At 36.4% G+C, this 23,731-nt stretch overlaps 1 protein-coding gene across 1 annotated transcript in view; it reads right to left on the minus strand.

Moving 5' to 3' along the window:
* LOC140242160 (uncharacterized) overlaps positions 1-23,731 on the minus strand; it is a 68,867-nt gene that overhangs the window by 8,970 nt on the left and 36,166 nt on the right. Inside the window, exon 9 of the mRNA XM_072321925.1 lies at positions 21,109-21,263. Coding sequence (XP_072178026.1) covers positions 21,109-21,263 — 155 coding nt within the window. The remainder of the gene's footprint in view (positions 1-21,108; positions 21,264-23,731) is intronic.

Here is a 23,731-nt window from a genome sequence, read left to right on the forward strand (position 1 = left end):
GCAGAACAAACCCTCTAAAAAAGAGCACTTGAAACGTCTAAATTACCAGGTGTTTACATTTCATCGTTGTTCAAAGACTAATCATAATGCTGATAATCAAAATGATGGCTTACTCATAAACGTGACCGTTTCTTTTTAATTAGTGGGGATAATTCTATATGTTGTCCCCCTACAACAGCAATACTATAAGAACAAATAAACAAACTACAGCTGTATTACAAATATCTATTTTTCGAGGAATTTCACACACACTAGACCTACAGTGTATCTTTCTACAAAAAAGGCTGATTTTAAGAGCACGAGATTATTTGTGATGGATGTGAATGTCAAAAAAAGAAGAAGCTAAATCCAACATTCATATTCTAGCCTGCAAAAGATAGCTAAACCAGTGCAGGGGGTCCTACTGTAAGCGTCATCAATTCTTCATGGGTGTTGTTTTTGGGTCGGGGGCAATTCCAAATTATTTTTTATAATTTCTTGGGAACATTTTCTGCACATTGGATCACGATTTGCTTGTGATTTGTTCTTGAAATTGTCTTTAAGGACCCGCATGACCTATGAAAGATGTGCACAATGTTTGTATTTACCATTGTGAAACCCCCAGACAGATCCTGACAGTTTGGATAATGTCTTGCATTTGTTTCATCAAGTCCGCAAAATTCGCCCGATCATTTTATAACACATCCACATTGTTAGTGTACTACATGTATTTGAGACATTCTCATGAACATTAGGTGCGTTTTTGGGGGTAAACCTGCACCATGTGATGTCTGACCTCTAGCGCATGGCCGAGATGTCTGACTTCATGCAAATTCATTTCATTTCATTTCAAATTAAAAGTGTAACATGCATTTCCACGTCAAACAACAGTAACAACAATTTTCAAAACCTGTAATGAGAATAATGTTGATTTAATTCACAGAATACACTTGAAATATCTCAACAGTATGGCATACACTGTATTTGTTCAAGGAAACCAAGAAAAAAAGAAGCAGATGCTTGTGTACATGTAAGTAGGTCCTAAGAAAAGAAGTTGCAACACACACACACACACACACACACATACAATTGTACAAGTCTGCATGGACAAAACCAACCAACATGAACAAGCGAAAGAAATGAAAGGGAGAGAAGGGAAAAAGAAAAAAGAACATACTTGACTTCAACTCAAGACAGCTACAAAATGTATCACCTCTCCTTGGAAACATTTTGCTCATAATTACAGTATCTGAAATTTGCATTATTCATGTTGAAGTCGCATGTTCTTCAAGTATGTGACTGGCTGTATTTTGGCAATGGTACACACAAAATTTGAACATACAATGTACAAGTGTACGTCATGAGAACTACGCACAAACTGCGCAAGAATGGATTTTGGCTCCATTGCTGTCAAACACTACTTGTAGTAGAAAAATTTCTCTGAGTGTTGGACATTACAATTTTTTCAACATTTGGGCATTTCCACGGTAACTCAGTTACATTTTGAACTCAAAATTAGGTCGTTGAGATCAATATCCTTAAAACCTAATTAGTGATATGAGTTACTATATGTGAATGAGTATCATGCACCTCCATCCTACCTCACAGCAACATTACATCCACAGACTCTTATGAGAACTATGAGAAAAAACACTACAAATGTTGGTAACTCACGTTACATAATTTAGACATGCAAAAATTTGGCATGTCTTATATTCAAGGGCAAGTCCAAGATATCGCGCACCTTACGTATGGGACATTCAGAGATTTCAAACCTCTGAAAAGTAATGAAGGAGCACTTGGATTTTATTGTTTATCATCAGGAGGACTGGTATCCCTGAGAAGAATATTGTGTTTAAGTTTGATGTCATTTGACCTTGGGTTGATGGTTTTATTAAGAAAAATATGCCAACTTACGTATGGGACCAGAGAAAAACTGGATTTTTCAAAATAAAGTTTGAACTGAAAATTCTCTGAAAGTACCTTACTGATCAAGTTCTGTTTGGAAGTGAAGAAAGGTACAATACTGAAGTATCTTTCAGCAAAGTTTCACTGCAAAAGAATAAAGCATATTTTCATGAAGTTGGTTTAATCAACGAAAGTACACCTTACGTATGGGACATGGCTCAACTTACGTATGGGACATTTGTCTTTAGTGCACAAATGCATTCATGGGATTGACTTTAAATTTCCCCATAGTGTCATATTCAGTTCCACAAATCATGCTACAACATGTAACAAATGAAATAGACTTCTAGGTGGGTACTTTCCCGGTTCAGGTACCTAGCAAAAGCTAAAATAAAACAAATAAAAGTAATTACCAATTTATAATTAAATGTCTTAGTTTGGATTCCCTCATGCATCAACACTGTCCTCATGATGTCTACACATACAGATACAGTATACTGACACTCTATTTCTAGCCCATTTGTAATTACTCTAGTCAATATTTTTTCATCAAATGAAAAAAAAATAAGCGAATTCTAGCTTGTGACCTTGATATAGCATACATGTACATGTACAATAACTAATTTGTAGTCTTGATAATTTCAACTTTAGAATCAAATGTCATGTACAATGTAATTTGCAAATACAGTTTGAAGTGAGTACTTTCAGTAGCTCTAGGCTTACCTTGCAAGTTGTCTAAGTTTTTATAAAGCTTTATAATTGTTTGAAATGCAGCACAAAACACAACAACAACAAGAGTACTTCATTTTGCTCTGTAATCATCATGTTTTGCCATGTGAATTTTAGCTGAACTGCAAAATCAATCAAATTTTAATGAAAGTTTTAGATTTTAAGGAGATAGAAGAATGTATGTACCAATGCTGTTTTTTTTTTTTTTTTTTTTTTTTTTTTCAAATTGCTTGGCTTCGTGTCTATGAAACCAAAGACGACAAAATTTGTGTTACTTTGTGCATACATACATGCTTGTGTAGTGATACAGGAAAGATTATCATTTGCACATTCAAATCTAGATTTGAAACACTTAAGTAACTCACTGATCTGCAAATTACAATTTTGAATAAATTCTAATAACCTCATTTGATCATACACTACCAGATTGCAATGTATGTTGATAATTGTGTAGATGTGGGGTACAAAGTAAGTATGAGTTGATGAAGGTGTCTCAGAGCACATCTGTCTCTTCAAACACAAAATAGAAAAGAAAATTGAATTCCCTATTTGTTTGTGTAATTTGTGTTTTTAGCACTCCAACCACAGAATCAGTATTGATATTGTGGTTTATAGCAAATGTAAACTATAGTCTTCATTTTACAGGATTTTCAGAAATCATGTTCATGACCTTGATAAGTCATGACATATTCTGAGGGTGAGCAGTTGAAATATTAACAATCATATCAAAATAAAAAGTATTCTCATAAGGTTTTTCCTTTGCTATCAACTCTAGTACTGACAAAGTTACCTGCTCACACCTTAAGTGATTTTTCTTTTCAGTAAGACCTATAATGTTGTCATTGATGCGCGCCATAAGCACAATTGTTTTGATTTCGCTTTTGAGGCTGTACAACCTGTGGTACATGCTGAACAGTGTACTGCACCTAAAATGACACTCAGAGAATCCCATTCTTGGACAAAGTCATTTTGTAGAGAGGTAAAGTTGAAAATGATAACTGAATTAAGAAAATGTCCAATATCAAAATGTTAACGGGGAATGTTAATTTAAGACCAGCTGCACAGCCTGTAATGAAAATAAGAAAATACAAGTATAAATGAATATTCTTTATTTTCCTTTCTTAATCATAGAATGACTCAATAATGCTGTTCTTACACTCTCCCTGAGGTCAACTGAGTAGGAGAGGCAGATATATAGACATATCCTTCAGAGTAGGTGCAAAGATAACCATTAACCAAACAAATGTAAGGACATATAGCATCCATGTCAAAAGGCGGTTTTCCCATTCACTTTGCATGTAATGTCCCATACGTAAGGCATTTGTCCCATACGTAAGCAGACTTTAATTAGTTATAAGATGAAGGACTAATTAAATTTCCTCATTTAGTTTTGCTAATCTGGAGTTGAAATGAATAAATTAGAACTTCCTAAAGTATGATTGGTCAATGTTACAAATCTTCAGAAAAAACTTAAAAAAACATACTCAAATCCTTACGTATGGGACACTATGTTCTGGGAAAGTGCATAATTTGCATAATTAATGTGCTGACTTTGTCTTACCAATTGCAGATTATACTAACTCATACAGGGGTCATGTCCATAAAGGAACTAGGTCAAGGACAAATTCAACTGATTTTAGATGAATATTTATAATTTGTCCCATACGTAAGGTTTGTTTTTGATTTATGCAAATCAAGGCCATATTTCTTGCATAAATTTGCATAATTCAATATTTTCTTTGCTGGAAATATATGATTTAACTCTTTGGCTACAACATGATATCAAGAACTTTTTGATAAAATCAAGATGAATTTTGAGCATCTGAGGGGACATTATCTTGGACTTGCCCTCAAAAGTTTCCTCAAACAAGAAACAGAGAGACTTTGATAAAGTCTATTGTGTCAAAGTCATGGACTAACAACATACATCACCGAGTATGGTAAAAATTCAAATTGTCTTACATTCTCCAGGTATCGTCATGTGAAGCGGTAACTCACGTTACGATAACTCACGTTACAGTATGTCCACATGATCACAAGACGATTTTTTGTCTTAATAATCCAAAGAAAACTTACCAAGACAACATTTTTTCACAAACAAACTCCATGAATAAAGAATCTAAATTGATTTGAACATTGATCTGACAGTAATTAATCCCATTTTATCCATGAGATTACCAAAAGGCAGGAAACTTTACATTTAGAATACCAACTTGAAGATAAATTTCATTTTTAATTGAGTCGTGTTCCAAGCTTTCATTTGTACTGAGACAAAAACTGTATTCAACAAAATGATATGAAACAGAGTCTATTTCATTAAATTACACTCTTTTCCAGTTAACAAATGCATCAGAAATTGAAGATTTGATTGAGAATTTGATTTGATTTTTTTTTTTTTTTATTTTACTAAATGGATTTCAGGCTATCTAGATAAAACAAGTCATCCATAAACTATTCCATTTAATACACTGAGTCACGAGACTAGAGACCTGTCCATGTAGTCTGTGGAGAGTTTAAAGGTTCAGAAATGAATATTTCAATAAATCTTTTAACTTTTAAACAATGCAATTCATATTCCAATTATTTGATAATTGTTTGAATTACTCAATAATCAATTGTTTGTATGTTTGATTTGTTTACAAATTCTTATACCAAACTGGTACAGAAATTAGAATTGAATTACAGAAACTGCAGATAAATTTTAGTTATCTGCTACCAGTATTGATCAGTTTAATAAAACATGTTCATAAATGTTTAAGCCTTAAAAAACAATGGTTTTGGTCTATGAAATGTCAAGTACCCATTATTTAAATTGTACATACATGTAAAAAGTATACCAGTATCTTCTAGAGTAATCAAGCAGACTGAAGCAGTAAATCCCAATGAAAAACATGAATCAATAGTAAATATTTTGTGATCAGGAGGCTAACTATTAATATCACAAAATGTTGATAGTTTGCTTTAAGGTACATTTTTGTACATGACTGTCCAGCTCTTAAAGAAAATGTCTGATAATGAGGTTCACATTCAACAGGTTTTTGGTAATAGATCAGCATGTAAAGTAAATTACAGAAAACATGGAAAAGTTTCATTGTAGGATTTTGCAACAATATAGCTAAAACCTCAGAGTAGAATAGTATAAAACACATTTAAAAGCGTGTCAAATTCACAATGTTCAGTTCTCAAAAATCTCAGAAAAAACAGCAGGAAGCGAGCTCCAATCTTAAAATTCTGTTCATACATGTAAATGTTTCAGCCTCATAAACAATGGCTTTGGTCTATATAGGTAGGTATAAACTATGAAATGTCAAATTGTAATCACTTGAATTACAAAAACTTTTCAAGAATAATCATGCAGTGATTATCCCAATCAGGAGGCTATTAATAGTTATCACAAAATTTTGATAATTTGCTGGAACAAGGTCCATGCAGCTTTAGAAGAATTGCAGGCTTTCAAGTGGCCCTACTTTTCCTACTTTTTCCTACTTTTTTACTGCTGTCCCTACTTTTCCTACTTTTTTGCTCAAAATCCTACTTTTTCCTACTTTTTCCTACTTTTTTGGTGAAAAATCCCGCCAAAAAAAAAAAAAAAAAAAATGTGCAAGGCTACCCGGTACTTGAATAGTTTATATTCAGAAATGATGAGTAGACTCTAGTTGCAGATTCTTACTGGTGGGGAGAGCCTCTTCAGCATGAAAGAGGGATAACACAAACCAATCAACCACAAGACTGCTGCCAGCCTCAGTTTTTGCTCCTGTGCAGATGTGATTGATCCCACTTATACTGCAGCCTAGGACTTGGAGCAGCGCTCAACAAGCTCTCATCATCGCTCAAAATTACCAGGTAAGCTTGCCATATACTTAAAAGTAGAATTTGACATGTGACTTCCAAAGAATACAACTGAGGGAAAAATGCTGCCTACAGCCAGTTTTAATGGATGTAGAGTTCAAGCATATCATGTCTAATGCATGTGCTGGAATGCAAATCCTCAGAAACCAGAAATTTCCTTTGCTAAAATATGGTTTACTACGTAAATCGTAAAGGTCATGTCAAAACAAGAAATGACACCTTCAGATCCCCTTTGCCTGAAATCCTTCAATAATATATGTTTTGATAATAATTAACAGTGATTGCAATATGAACTAGAAATGTCGCTCTGGCGACTGGTATGCCTCCGCCATAATGCATGATTTTCTCAATAGGTCTAGATAGTACATGTGGACACTGTGTGATTACATTTTCACAAAACTGGCAAAATATTGGAATGACAAGTTTGTCACAAATGTGTTGAATGTTCACCTTCCTTGACGTAGGTTTAATTGGATGAATAAGAGAGCATGTATCTAGGGATTTAAGGACTTTAACTTGACTTTGACCCATTCATACATTTAGGCATTGAGTAATTTTCAAGGTACAGGTGTGGAGAAAAAGTGCAATTTCTGAATTGAATAGTAAATTGTTACCATTTTCATCTGGCCCTTGACCCTAAAATTCATAAGATAATTACTTTCAGGTAGAACATGCATAATATGTACTAAGTTTCAAGGTAACTTGAGCCACTTCCGAGATATGGAGGAAAAAGTTAGCTCAGCACTTTCACTTGATCTTTGACCTTTTGACCTTTGAGGCAAAAAGAGAAAAAAAAAACTTTCCAAAGAATTTCTATTAGGTTACACACGCATACACCAAGTGTAAAAAAATAACCCTGCTGGCATTGCATAAATATGAGGGTAATAGTAAAATTTTGAAGTCTTGCACTTGACCTTTGACCCCATGAACCCTACATTCTCTAGATAATCACTTCCAGTCAGTACATGTATATACTATGTTCCATGAAGATACCTTGAACAATTTTCCAAGGTACGGAGAAAAAAAAGAAGTTTTAATATTTTTACTTGACCTTTTGACCTTTGACCTTTGACCTCATGACCCAAACTTTCACCAGAGAATCTTAATTTGGTAATACATGTATACACTAAGTTTCAAGAAAATATCTTCAGGCATTCAATAGATATGGTGGAAATAGTGAAATTTTATGTATTTGACCCTGACCTTTTGACCTTTGACCTCATGACCCAAACTTTCAACAGAGAATCTTAATTGGGTAGTACATGTATACACTAAGTTTCAAGAAAATCTCTTCAGGCATTCAATAGATATGGTGGAAATAGTGAAATTTTATGTATTTGACCCTGACCTTTTGACCTTTGACCTTTGACCTCATGACCCAAACTTTCACCAGAGAATCTTAATTGGGTAATACATGTATACACTAAGTTTCAAGAAAATATCTTCAGGCATTCAATAGATATGGTGGAAATAGTAAAATTTTATGTATTTGACCTTGACCTTTTGACCTTTGACCTTGAGCATGTGCACCCAAAAGTTGATAGGCACAACTTCACCCCCTAATACACATACATGCCAAGTTTCATTAGGATACCTCAACAGGTTTCGATAGTTACCTTGTCCACAAAATTCATTACGGACGGACGGAAGGACAGACGGACGGACGGACGGACGGACGGACGGACAACCCGAAAACATAATGCCTCCGGCACCACTTCGTGGCGGAGGCATAAAAACTTAATATAAAAGTAAGTGTTTCACCACAGAAACTAGATCTGGTTGATGTGAGGATGAGTTATTCCCAAGAAAGCATGGATTGGTAGGGACCCATTTGTATGAAACTTGCATATTACTGAGGCTAAATCAAAAGCACTGCTCCCAAAGGTAAACTGGACCTTTAACATGAGACATATGACTTGTGATATCTATTTGAATCATGGGCAGATGGTAGATATGACTACTAAAAACCTTAATTCATCTGAAGGTAAACAGCTGAGGAAAGTTAGTTGCTGAAAAATCAGATGAACAAAAAAGAAATGTTTAATTAACAGATCCCACAAATTGTTAACAAGGAGTGAGAACAACAGTAATTACTTAGCCATCGTGAAAGATAAAGACTAATAGAGCAGAAACCTCTTTATGGACAATCTTAAAAGTTGATGGCGTGTATACATCTTGCAAGTATTGTTTAAGAGGTTGAATTGCATCATAGGTAAGACATTCTACCTCGAAGAACTTAAAAGAAAGTAGGAAATGGAGGAACTTCACAGAAAACGAACACAAAAATAATAATTCAGTAACGTTTAAAGATTGATTGAAGTTTAAACCATGAGACTTTGAAGTTCACTTCCTGACGACACTTACAAACTATCAGGAATATGTAGAGAGAAAAACCATCTAGAGCATTTAGGAAAGATAATGAATGCATATTCCACAAATAAGAGCAAGTGTGTGGATGTTTTAAGTTGAACCGCCAAGAACAGTTTGTTAAGTTTGGAGGAAACAACTTGCAGAAAAAGTAGAAGCCATGATGTCTTTTTATTCCACAGATCTTGCAAATTTTAGTTAACGCTGAACATCTTTTTATTACCCAGCTAGTTTGAACAAGATGTGAGAAAATGGTAGAACAGAAATCTCGTAATGAAAGTAGTCAAAGTGTGATGAGTCATTTGAAGTGACATATCCAAAATATTGAACCGTCTGAAAGAGTCTTGGTAAAATGTGAGACAGGGAAACTTTTTAAAGAAGAAAAAAGTGAATGGATGGATGTGTATGCCAATTGTGTCAACATACAAAACTGTAAGTTGAAGGTGAAAACCAACAGAACAGTGGAGAGTATCAAAATTGAAAGGGCACAAATACACTGTATTTAAGGGGGGGGGGGGAATGGGAACTGCATGGTAAATATACAGATTTTCTAGAGTGTATTTGCTCTCAAACAACCAGAGAAATCAGAGAAGCTAGCAAGGACTAAAATGATAATGACAGTCACTGTTTATTTATTCTCCAGATCTTGCAAAGAGTAGTTTATAAGATTAACATGCTGAAATACTGAGCCAGCAAAATATCTGGAGAATGAAAAGCAGAATCTCAACCATGCAAAATTTCAAAGGCGGAAGGATGTAATATTCTCAAAATATATGAAGAAGTTTGATTTCAAGAATATTGAATGAACTTAAAAGTGCCTGGAATAATTGCAAAATGGAGAATCTTCTTGAAAAGGTCAAATAGCTGTATGTGTATTCAACAAAAAGGGTCATGATGAGCTGAAAAAACAGTTGAATGTAAAGAACTATTAACTATCTCCAGTAAATGTGGCAAATATTGCAAACAGTAGTAAGTCATTGGAAAGTACAGAATGATTATTTTCTACACCTCTTTCTAAATTAACAAATGTAAGTTGATTCAAGAATTGATGGAATCTAGCATCAACAGAACACCAAAGAAATGAAAACATATTTATTTGTTATCTACAGAAAATTATCAAAAAATAGAGTCATTTTTGCTCCCTATAAAGTCGGTAAGACTACAGATAGTGAGAAACAAAAAGCAGTATGTACATGTATGCTCCTCACATCTTGTAAAGTGGAGTCATTTGGTTATATTGCAGTGTTATGTTACTCTACATGCAAGAATACTACATTTCCCTGATGCTGAAATGTAAAGTATTTACTTTTTTTTCTCTCTCTCTTTGGATAATTTGTGTTCTATTGGTTTAAGTGTTTCAAATTGAGCTTGCCTTGTGTTTCCATCTATATCATATGATTATGAAGATAATCTATATCACTTGAAATTCAGTTGTGGACACTGTGCCATAAACTCACAGTATCTGAGTGTGTAGATTTGTAGTGGGCCAGGATTTGCAAAATAAAGATGTCAATGCATTGGTAGATCTTTCACTTCGTAAGGCCTCACTGTCATGAGACAACCCATTCTTCATGCATGTCTTGCTAGAAATGTAATATGATAACACATGCTCTCAGAGACTAATACTGAGTGCTACATATAAGTAGTTTAAATTATCCTGTTATTTTGAAATGTTTGAACACATGTTAAGTGCTTACATGTATTTGAAATTGAAAGTCTCTTGGAAAGATATAATTTCACTTCATAAGGCCTCACTGTCATGAGACAACCCATTCTTCATGCATGTCTTGCTAGAAATGTGATATGATAACACATGCTCTCAGCATGGAGCTACTGTTAGTAGCTCCATGCTCTCAGAGACTAATACTGAGTGCTACATATAAGTAGTTTACATTATCCTGTTATTTTGAAATGTTTGAACACATGTTAAGTGCTTACATGTATTTGAAATTGAAAGTCTCTTGGAAAGTAAGTATATTTCTTATCTCATGGTCATTCAGTTGGAACTTGAAAGCATACTAAGTTGTTGTGAGCATCACTTAATAGCTTTGTCAAACATCCTTCTATCCTTATATCCATTATATCCACACTTTTAAAGGAAACATATCTCCACAACTTCAAATGAATGTAGATAAAAGTGTCATCTTTTTTAAAATTGCTTTTGTCAAATATCCTTATTTCCAATCTTTTTTACATTTTGGAATGAAACACATATCTTCACAACTTCAAAACATTCAAATGAATGTAGATAAAAGATGCCATCTTTTAATTATGGAAGTGTATAACATACCTTTGGCATAAATGTATAACTTACACATCATGGAATGTTTATGTCATATTTTGTGGGATGATATGTGACCGTCCATCACAAAACTAACAAAAAGTTGCATGCACTGATTTTGTATTAGGACTGAAAATAGATGATATGGGCCAATCCAGCCAGTCTTGAGTTTTTCATATTTTCTGAAAGGGCAAGTCTTCTTATATATTATAATAAAGTTTGGGATCATAAAACGAAAAGGAAATTGTGTTTTTTAGCAGTTTTTTTTTTTTTTTCTGGAACATGCACTTTTTGGTAGAATAATGTGATTAGGTGTTTCTCATAGTCATCTTTTCATTTCTTAAAAACCCTGTCCATACTTTTAACTTTCAACTCCAATAACTTTACAAAGGACGATGCTTCTGCTTTGAAAGTTGGCATTGATCACCTACAGAATGTGTTAATAAAGCATGCACAGCTTAATCTGATAATCTCTTCATTGTTGTAGCTCCAGTGGTTAACATTCTGTTATTTGTTCCATTCATTGCACAGCTAGCACGGCTTGATAAAGATTGAGCGCTTGAATAAATGCTATACTCCAGGAGCCCCTTTTCTCAGTTCACATTTTCCGGAGTGTGTGCTTTCATTCCAATATTAGGATCGGTTAGGAGAGTCCATTTGAATCGAGATATACATCATTTTCATCTTTAAGTTTGTTCTTTCAGAATCTGCTCTTAATTAAAAATCCATGTTTGGCAACTTTTTGTTGGTGTTGCGATGCAGGATCACATATATGGTAGGTGTTCATGTCAATCACAAAATTATGTCTTTTCTATGTAAGTATTGTAATAAGTGATCAAGATTCATACTGACTGTACGGTTGAACATGCATTTGTGCTTGTTACCTGACATTGTTCTAACGAACGTCTGCGTTTGTTGTATTTTTCAGGCTCTCCCAGGAGCAATAGTGAGGCTGAGGCAGCAGGGTTCTGAGTACAAATTAAGATTTACATGTAACATCAAGAGTTCTGGTGAGTATTGACGAAAACTACTCCAAAAAGCCTGCACATGTCCTCATTTATTCCTACTTTTTTTCTTTAATGCCCTACTTTTTTCCTCTCATGTCCTACTTTTTCCTACTTTTTGAAAGATTTTGTTCCTACTTTATTCCTACTTTTTTACGTTATCCTGCTTGAAAGCCTGGAATTGTCTTTTAACAATTTTCGTAACAGATCAGTATACATGCACTGTAATATTAAATAGTAAATATGGAACAGTTTCTTTCGGAAGTTAACATTAACGATGAACAAGTGATGTGTAATTAATACATTGTACATGTAGACCAGTTGGTTTGGTGACAGAGAGAGAGACCAAGAGAATAACAATCTACTGGAAATAGACCACAAGAGTTCAGTAATCATGTACTCATTGGTTACTTACAATCACAACCTTCATATCATTTCTTGGTATTAAAGAAAAATCATGTCGGTAACTCACATTACATTGTGGTAACTCACGTTACATGGTAACTCACGTTACAATTTTAAGACCTCTGTTATGAGAATTTGAAGCAAAGACTATAAGTCCCATCATATTTCTTGGATGTGTGCTGCATAGTCATTTGATAATCCAAAATACCATGTCTCAGTTGGGCATAGTAAAATTGCTAGGTTAAAAAGTTCATGTTTCGGTAACTCACGTTACAGCAGCTTCTCGAGCTATGTAAGAGCACGCTGGTGTCCGAAGTAATATCTTATATCGAGGTCTCCACTTTATTTACTGCTAGATTAATATATTTTTGATTTGTAAAACCAAACAAAGTTTGATTTGAGCCTCAAATATAAAAAATAATTGCAAAGAGCAACAAAAATGCATTTTTAGGGATTTTTAGGTCAAAAAATGCTTTCTGGTTTCAAAAGGTATGAAAATGCACAAAAGAGAACTTTTCTTAAATGTAAAGTTGGTTTCACACACTTCAAACTATGGCTAACAAAGTAAGATCATCAGTTGTCCTGAAATATGTGGGTAAAATTTTGGTGGTCATGTCGCACAACTCACGGAAATGCCCATTTGCATCCTCTGCAAATCATTCACATGCATGAAAGTGAAATCAGTCCTTTAGGGAAACTTCATTCATTCACTGATTAGGCTTATGAATGGCACCCAGGCAGAGATTCCAAAATTCACATTGCTTTGCTAGAAAAGTCAGAACAATGAGGGCGTTGTCACTAGCAACATGACACAACAGCACTATCTCGTGCTAGTACACCTCCATGGAAAACTTGAATTGAAAGGAATCCTGCCAGAAATGTACGTAGCCAGCAAAGCAGACACAGTGGGCCGAATGCATAAATGCTAGCAATCGCTTGTGCTAGCCTTTTACTCGAATCCGCATGCATAAAAACAAGCAATTGCTTGCAAGCAGAAGCTTTTGCTAGCAAGCACAAGCAATTGCTTGCTGCCCTCAAGCAATTGCTTAGAGACCATGCATTTGCTTAAAAACGTATGCATAAAACATAACTTTTGCTAGTTCTTGCTAGCAATTGCTTACGATTTTCCAAGCTCTGTAAAATGAGCTTAAGCTTTTGCTTAACCGGAACGTTCCCTTTTTTAATCATTTTCATATTCATGAAAGAAAGACCACACTTGTGAAGGAGTGGTATAAATCTACAAGAAATTACTCCTGAGTAGTGTAAGACACTTTTTCATTTCAACAACGGGAATGTCCAGTGGTTGGCACGCAAAATGTAATGAAAATCAGGTAGGATGTCTGACTTCGGAGGAGAGCAAGCAGACCTCTCTCCGCCTGCGATCTGGCAGATCTGGGCTACTATAAGCTGCAGTGATGGGAATCAACCAGTAATACGTGTGTGTGTATAGATGTGTGTGTATGTGTCTGTGTGTGCATTCCATAGCTCTTCTGCTATGTCAGGAAATGTTTCCACACACACATGCCCTTTCAAATACATGCTGTCACACTCGCCTGTGTTCTTGTGTTCGCACAGGCGTGAAGTCCCTTTTGTTGAAAACGCAAGCAACTGCTTGTGCGGAACAAGCAAAATGTTATGCATATATGGATTTAAGCAACTGCTTGAGCTAGACCTTTTGCTAGACGAGCTTGTGCTTTTGCTTACAAGCAATTGCTTGTTTTATGCATTCGGCCCAAAGGAGCGACTGGACAGCCTACAAATGCTGGAACATAGAGGGCAGCATCACCAAGAACTACATAAAGCAATATAACTACCCTTACCTCTATGCAAGGTTTGAATTAATACTCTGTGGAGTTATGGCACCAATATACAGTAGTGCATTGCATACGCACGTGTATGTTCATTGGTTGTGCTAACTATTGACCATGTAAAAGGTGACTCAATAATGGCAGCGCCATAGAAACCTTTATTGTGTTTTCTGCTACCTATAGCACATCCATACAACATGCTTGCACAGAATGCATTGAGAAAATTAATGTGTGGCTGCTGGAGCACACCCAAGAAATGAGACTCCACAACCTACATGTAAAACTGTTGAAAGAGAGGGCAGTATTATCAAATACTACTTTACGTTAGAATAACTTACCTTACATCCAAAATAGCTATATTGAGTTTGACAGAAACTCACTATAAAACAATTAAAGTAGAAATTCAAAGAGCACGAAACACAAATTTGATAAGAAAATATTGAATTTGAACATCTGTCCTAGATGTACACCAAATATCGAGAGAAAAGAACAATCCCAACTATTTTTTATTAATTATTGAAATCGGACGAAAAAGTGAACCCGAAATGCCCCGATGAACGGTCTGCCGATACCCCTTCCCGATGACGTCACGCACTGGATTCGTACTCTGAAAGTACACGTTCGCTCCATAGACTACTACCGTGAATTGTTTTCAGTGTTGTGTTTAGGAGCCTAGCAAGTCCAATTATTTAGTTTATTAGGAGTTTTCTTGCATGTCTCCTTGGAGTTCACAGTTTTTCCTTACATTTCATCCTCATAAAGTATGAAATTTGTGAATGCTAGCGGCGCATAAAAGAGATTTCTTTCAGACGTTTTTGTCCGCATTTCGGTTCCGTGCCTTCAAAAAGTAGATCCGGTCACAGCAAGCTGGAGGGTACGTCTCGTTCTCAGCTGGTCTGCATCGGCTGTTCATGCACTGTGCTGGTGTGTGTGGTTCGCACTGCTTTGTGTGTGTTTGCGTGTGTGTGAATATATTAGTGTTCGTGCTCTGATTTCTTCCTCGGTCTAGTGAGAGCTGTGCGTAAACACGTGTGTGTATGGGAACATTTACTATTGTACGTACTTGTACATGTACTTCGAACATGTGCGCCAGCTCCATGCCCCCTCGACGTTCGACGCAAGACTCCCTGCAGCCATGGACCTAGCAAAAAGATCCATGCTGCAGCTGATCACTCGCTCTCTATGCATGTTTTTGTTTGTAATAATAATGGATGAACATAAACTCAATACTGTACGAGTAATGTTCGCCACACGTAATTTGTGTATTTCGTATACTGTGCTACGAAGCGAATTGCTACTTACAGAGGTGGAAGAATGAGCCGTGAGGAAGTACTTCTTTTTCCACATTTTTGTCTAAACCGCCGCCGTCATTCATCGTACATACATATCGTCGAGACTCTAAATCGTACTGAGCCGTATGATATACTGTTTTTCTTTTTTTTAACGTCAAGGCAGACATAAGACATTTAGTTTACCATCAAACGCAGCTGAATATTACTGTTATTCATTTCGAAATGTTATAGCAAATATCCGACATTTATTTAATCATCGTATGGAGTTGAAAATTATTGTTATTCATTTTCGAATGTCAAAGGGATCATTCGACATTTATTTTAGCATCTTCCGGAGCTGATATTATTGCTATTTACTTTCGAATGTAAAAGCAATCATCCGGCATTTATTTTATCATCGTACGGAGTTGAATACTATAATTGTTATTCATTTCCAAGCGTCAAAGCAAACATCAAACATTAATAACTATTTTACCATCGAACGCAGCTAAACATTACTGTTATTCATTTACCCGACAGTTATTTCAGCATGGTATGGAGCAGAATATTACTGCTATTCACTTCCGAACGTAAAAGCAATCATCTGACATTTATTTTAGCATCTTCCGGAGCCGAATTTTATTGCTATTTACTTTCGAAAGCAAAAACAAACATCCAACATTTATCTAATCATCGTACGGAGTTGAATATCATTGTTATTCATTTCCGAACGTTACAAGGGATCATTCGACATTTACTTTTAGCATCTTCCTGAGCCGAATGTTATCCTTATTCATTTCCGAACGCAAAATCAAATATCTGACATTAATTTTTGCACCGTAAGGAGCTGAATCTTACCGATATTCATTTCCAATTATTTTAGCATCTTACGGAGCTGAATCTTACCGATATTCATTTCCAATTATTTTAGCATCTTACGGAGCCGATTGTTACCGCTGTTCATTTCCAACAGTAAAAGCAAACATCCGACTTTTTTGGTGGCCCGATCGGGCCAATAAGGAAAATAAGGCATTTCAAGTTTAACACTGTTTATTTATTTCATTTTTCTTTATCGGTAAGTACAAACAATTCTTACAAGAAATAGAAAAGGAAATAGAGAGAAAGAGAGAGAGAAAGAGAGAGAGAGAGAGCCCTATTATAGGCAAATTAAATGAGAGAAATAAAGAATCATTGCGTTTGTAATCCTGGCTGGGTCTTCGACTTGTCAAACATTTTCCCTGTTCATTCCTCCAGGCCCCAGACTGTTCATGACCGCCAAGAATGCGCCAGTACGCGCGGTTTCTTTTTTGTCAAATGGTCTCTCTCCTCTACCCCCCCCCCCCCCTAATCCCCAAGTCAGGCACCTTGCCGTCGTGGAATTTTTATTGTTTCTTGGTAAACTTGGTGTTCACTTTTGACCGCGCGTTATTGATTTGTGTTATTTTTATCTTGAAACGCGCACTGTGCTCGGTATCCACATGGAGCACGCACAACCAGTGACTACCCGACTCACCTGTAGGCAGCTAACGGCGAGCAGAAAATGGCAGTTTTTTCTGCTACCGCTATTTTCTACTGCCAAAATAGGCTAATACATCGTATTGGAATAAAAACTTTGTTCGATATCGATGAGCGTTGATGTGGCATCGCAATGCAATACCGGGGCTTTTGCAAGTAAGTCAGTGTTCGACAGTTGTTGAAATCGTGACATCGCTAAACAGTTGTTAGTTTTGGGCTTGCGTGTGTATGATTTCATGGGTTTGTTGAAGGGAAAATGTGGAGAAAGAATTAAGGTGGCTTCAAAATTATTTGCCTGCCCGATTCGGGTAAGCATTTTTCTCCTTGTTCAGAACACTTGTACGACTTTGATTTTCACTTGCCCGAGCAATCGGGAAGTGCTTATGTCCGCCCTGCTATTAGACCTTGCTAGCCTAGTATTGTACCTCCTTTGTCTGACCGGTTTGAGGTCAGCAACTAGTCAGGCGCAATGGTGTGATAGCTATCATAGCAGATGTCATTTACGGAAGTTTTACGAGCGTGTGCACACTGGTGAAGCAGCAATTGCGAAAACACCGAACCTTGTCGATGTCGAAGATTCCACTCCTTCTCTTCCCACCTCCCTGGTTAGTCGTACAATATTACAGTACATCGTATCGGGCGCGAACGTAAACAAACACACGTGGTTATGCAATTGTTCCTACGCCAATGAAAGTACTTCCATGACTTCGCTAATCACGTAATAGGCCAGGCACGCAGGCAGTGAGGATGGTGGTGCGGCGAGCGGCTACCAATGCGGATCGGAGCAGTAGAGCCACTTCACCGCGGATTAATACAAGGACATACTGCATGCGAGCAATCGCGAGCTACGAGACTGGGCTGCACAAGTTGTTATCTCGATCCTCGTTTTAAAATCTCTCCTATTTTGATATTTCGCCATTTTTCGTAAGTCTACTTGTTATTGTCAACATCACCATGTCTTAGATTATCAATCCTGTCATGGACATCCTCATGATTTCCAATTAAACGCCTCATGTGACTAGCGAAACTTACAAACAAACGTAAGAAAAATAAGATTACCTAAGTAGCTTGAATTCCTGAATATTGACAAAAATATCTGTAAGAATTACAAAAACATCGAGAGAGAAATGTTTCTTCATTACTATTAAACCATGAAAAGTTATATTTCGTTCAATTCGACTTTTACATAAGGAAATAAAATGCAAAAGAATCAGGTTGTACCTCCGTTAACATTGTACACACATTCACCGGGCAGAGTCCGCAAATCCAGTGCGTGACGTCAGGCGAAACGGGCATCTTTCCTGACGAATTGGCCCTTATCAGGCTCCAGAAAACCGCAGTTTTTCGTGAGCGTTTACTTCTTTCTAGCAACGCGAAAGCGAGGTAACAAAATTCCATTGCCTTCTATGTCTTCTGAGCTTTCTACTGATGCCTAAATTGCAGAATTTAATGATCTCTTTGAATGTCTACTTTAAGTCATTGCATTGCAAAGCTTAATCTTGTCTGGATAACTTCATTTTCGACTCTATACAATAACGGCTCAATGAGGAAAGCACCATCAAATCCTAAACAGGTCTTCTCCTATCTATTGTACACCTTTATGTATAATCATCATAAAATGGGTTTAAGAGTGTAGCCGATCAGCAGTGATGAGTCATGTGAGCACTCATTTTCTTAATGACGTGCACAGGCGTGCAAAAAGTGTGCAACGAAAAAGCAAATCAATACGGCATGATATCCAATGGCATACATTTGTATTATTGATAAAGCATAACCGCATGCTCACTGATGTCAAAATGCATACTTTAGCAGAGTGCACTCAATCAGTTGTTATGAGCACATCCTGCACTCTCAATCACTTATTACTGTAGAGAACTTACAGTCCTGCCTTGTGCATGTGTACAGTTTGGAACAACCATATTGGGACATCTTAGCTTTTGAGCCAATTCTATATAGAGCTGACTGGTATTCATCAATAAATGTACATAAAAATGGTGTTAATTTTTGACCTATTTTAAAAAACAGATAATGCACAGGTTTAAGTCTGTGACGTTAGTAGAGATGAAGCCCACTCTCAAGTATTCATGATGTGAAGTAATGTGTTTCACCGTTGTAAATACCCTTGCGTGCGCTGCATATCAACTAACGCACTCTCACCTGTGCATTACGTGTATGATATGAAGAAATTCATCCGGTATTCTTGTCGAGCGTACATTGAAACTTTTTTGCCCACAATCATCAGAAAAGTGAGGGTGATATCACCAAAAACAATTGACATCTTGATTTTCCAATGATAAATCTTGACACAAAACTCAACTTGAATCAGTCAAGAAAAGTGGCCAGTACAGCAATGCGTAAACAATAACAATAACAACAAGGAAAAGTAGAATTTACGCGGTGCGTAATATATGTCCCCGCCGGAAGTAGCATTTTGTAGCAAAATGTACAATACAGGTCACAAATCAAGGTCAAAGGTCAAAGAAATCAAAGGTCAAAATTCTGTGTAATAGAAGTTTTGAAGCCCTCACCTGCTGACATCACATAAAGCAAACGGAATCGAAATCGGGTTAGAAATGGCGAAGGAGTAGCATTTTGTAGCCGTTGTACAATGTAGGTAAAAAATCAAGGTCAAAGGTCAAAGAAGTCAAAGGTCAAAATTCTGTGTAGAAGTTTTGAAGTCCTCACCTAGTGCCATCACATAAAGCAAAACGGAATCGAAATTGGGTTAGAAATGGCGAAGGAGTAGCATTTTGTAGCAAAATGTACAATACAGGTCAAAAATCAAGGTCAAAGGTCAAAGAAGTCAAAGGTCAAAATTCTATGAAGAAGTTTTGAAGCCCTTACGTATCGCCATCACATAAAGCAAACAGAATCAAAATCGGGTTAGAAATGGTGAAGGAGTAGCATTTTGTAGCCAATGTACAATATAGGTCAAAAGATCAAGGTCAAAGGTCAAAGAAGTCAAAGGTCAAAATTCTGTGTAGAAGATTTGAAGCCCTCAACTAGTGCCATCACATAAAGCAAACGGAATCGAAATCGGGTTAGAAATGGCGAAGGAGTAGCATTTTGTAGGAAAATGTACAATATAGGTCAAAGGTCAAGGTCAAAGGTCACAACTGAAATTCTGTGTAGAAGTTTCAAAGCTCCCACATAGTGCTATCATATAAAGCAAACAGAATCAAAATTGGCTCATAAATGACAGAGAAGTAGCAAATTGAAGATTTTGATCACACACGGACGCACACACGGACACACGGACACACGGACGGACACACACACGTACGGAGCCCATTTCACAGTCCCCTGCTCGAACTCGTTCGGCGGGGACAATAAAATGCAACAGCGTGTCAGTGGGGGCTGGCAGAATGCTACTTTATCCATTGAAGATTAGTCCCGAGTATACTCGGGCAGGAGTCTATGAGCAATGTGTGTTACGGCAAAATCAGTCTGTCCTCAACGGGTGAAACAATCGAAGTATTCTTGTTGGGAGACTTTCTCTCTCATAGAATACAATCACGGACCACCACCAAGGTAAGAAAAACTTGCAAAATTACCAAAGCGCCATTATGTCTTTATCCGTCCCTGTCTGCCCTGTAATAAACCTCAAAATTTACTCAGAGAAGGAGCTAGTTTTCACACAAATACACATATCATCTGCACAAGAATGAACCATGGAACTATGGAATACTTCCCTTCTACAAACTCATGTAGCTTTAAATACCAAAACATGCAAAGTAGTGCCATCACATTGGAATGATTAGTTGTTGTATATTATATCCTTTCATTTTGTCTAAAGTAAGAAGGATATTCCGCAACCTCCAATCACGTTTTTTCTCACTCAATCTATCTGTTTATTTAAATCTATCTATCTACCTATTTATCTATCTCTATTTCTTTCACACACACACACACACACACACACACACACATGCAGCACATCACATCCCTCACTCGCAACACTGCGCTACGGAATGAATGCAATCAACACTTACTGTGGTCTGCTTCCATTCAGTATCTCCTCCTTCAGCCACAAGGAGACCTGCTTCCTAAGGCTCTCATCTTCCTCTCGCAGCGTTAGGAGCAGAAAGCTCTCCAGGCAACCTGTCTGCACTTCTAAGAGGAGCAGTTCGTCTTCTCCGACCTCCGTCTGCAGACAGACAAAATATACACAGACTACATTTAGACCTCTTTGGTTTGGGAGAATCTTTTTTAATGTTTAATGTCTATTTCAACCATAACTGGGGGACTCCAGTATGCGTAACATGATAGTTGACTTATGCACAGACATAGCAATGCACCTGACTCATTGCATAAACCATTAAATCATCTTTTCTTCTTGTTTTAGAACCCCCCCCCCCCCTTTTATGGCCAATATACATAAGTTACAGTGTCTTACAGGTAGTGTTTACCATTGGGAGCAGTGACTTCAAAAATGTTTGAGTTTAGTGTTTATCACATTTGATGCATATGTGTAGTGGTAAGTTGTATCACAAAACAACCTACCATATATAAATTTTGCAATGATTAAATATTTATAAATTATACAATATAAGGAGATATCATTATTTTTTTCACTAAACCATACTGATTTTAGATGGCTTATTCTACAAGTAGGAACATTTTTATAATAACTATTGTTCACATTTTGTATATTTAACAATACTTGACATTGGTTATACTGATTAATATTTTTACATTGGTTGTTTCTATCCCCAACTCACATTTTAGAACTGTTCAGAAGCACTAAAGCTGGGTTTTTATTTCATCTGCAAATGGTACTAATGCCTTTAAAACTGAAGAGGTCTATAAACAAGATTGAACTATAACTGTTCACTTTTTGGATGAGCACTGGCAAAACCATTACCCAATACATGTCTGTAAATTAGAGCCAAAGCAGAAATGCATTTTCCTGTATGCTCTAAATCGGGTGAACTTGCAAACCTGACTGAAGCAGCATATCAATGAGATTAATTTCTGGGCCCCACTGCTTGAAAGATGAGGTTTAGGGATCATATATTTTTGGTTGACAACTAATTTCATGTTTCAAAGATTTTTTCTTTTTCTTTTTTTTTTATGAGAAAATTAGAAACCTCTTATGAAATATGAAAGAGCACGTAATTCCAAGAGGAAATAACCATTTATTTGATGAAAATTGGTTTTGAAATGGCCGAGATATCCAAAACAGAGCGCTCTGAATAAAAAGTGGGACTCACCTTTCATTACGATTATTTTGTTAGGTGATCCGAGTATCCTCTCGGATCACCTATTGTATCTGTACAGATTCTTTCTTCTTCTTCTTCTTTATTTCTTTCTCCTCAAATCTTGTGCAGCGGTTAACTCAAAAAGTCCCCTACCTATCACTTTCAAACTTATACCATATATGTATCATGTCCTAAGGATGACAGATCTAGTGTATCAATGTGATCAGTTAACCGTGACGTCATTATGACGTCATTATCTGAAATCACGTTTACATCAATATCTCATTAATGGAACAGAATTTTTGAATGAAATTAAGATATCATATAGTTCAAGTCAAGGTCTATTGATATATTTCATAAAATTTAGTCACTTTCAAAGTAAACGAGCGCGTATGCGCGCGTTGAAATTTAAACATGCTCTAAAGAACCTCAAAATTGTTTTGCACACGTTTCAAGTCATTTGCAGCATTTCAAAAAAAATCGACGAACGCGTACGCGCGCGCATATACGCACGCACAGCTCATATTCAATAGAAATTTCCCGTTTTATCGCACGGATCGAATGTCTGAAATGTCAAGGAATATTTCTACCAAGTTTCAAGTTGATCCGACTCAATGACGTCATACGGGCCAATCAAAGTTGAAATTCCGCGCGCGCGTCAATGGCGATATACAGTGCAACTATGCCAAAAAACTGCTAATTTTGAATCCGATTTTACTCGTCAGGATGGACGGAGACCCCCCATTTTCTTTACATATTTTGAAAGCTGATGAGTTGTACATGTCATTTCATGGGGTGGCAATGCTAACAAAATGATTAAAAGATAGCAAATTTCTTATTAAACTAAAAAAAAGTAAATTTTCAAAATGACGTCATCAAATTTCAAGTTCATTCTAGCGTATCTCACTAGTCCTTTGTCAATTTTCACCCAGATTTCAGTATGTTGTAGCTTATTTAATGTTCTTTCAAACATAAAATTACAAAATTTTGATTGGATAACAGTATCACCTCGTAAAAATGGATAGAAAGTAACCTTGTCAAAGTTGACCAGTTTACGTGTAATTTCTATGGGATTGCAGTTTTTCTGGAAATGAAAATTGACATGACTATCTTTATCGAGCACTAGCTCACTTACCCTTCGATAAATTTCTCCCAGATTTTAATATGTAGTAGCTGAGACTTTACGCTACCGTTAGTGTGCCCTTCGTTTTTTCATACGATGTCGGGATCACGTCAAAAATTTTGGTTGAAATTCAGGCTTATCTTCGATGTATTGAGATACTTCGTTCTTTCTGCAACTTTCTGTGCAATAACTCAAGAAAAACGGCCTCTATCACTTCCATATTTTGCACATTATTAGTTCATGTCACATCAATTATTTCATAAAATAACAAGCACTTGATCGGACACCATC

The sequence above is a fragment of the Diadema setosum genome, chromosome 18 (assembly GCF_964275005.1).
Source record: "Diadema setosum chromosome 18, eeDiaSeto1, whole genome shotgun sequence".
Classification (NCBI taxonomy): domain Eukaryota; kingdom Metazoa; phylum Echinodermata; class Echinoidea; order Diadematoida; family Diadematidae; genus Diadema; species Diadema setosum.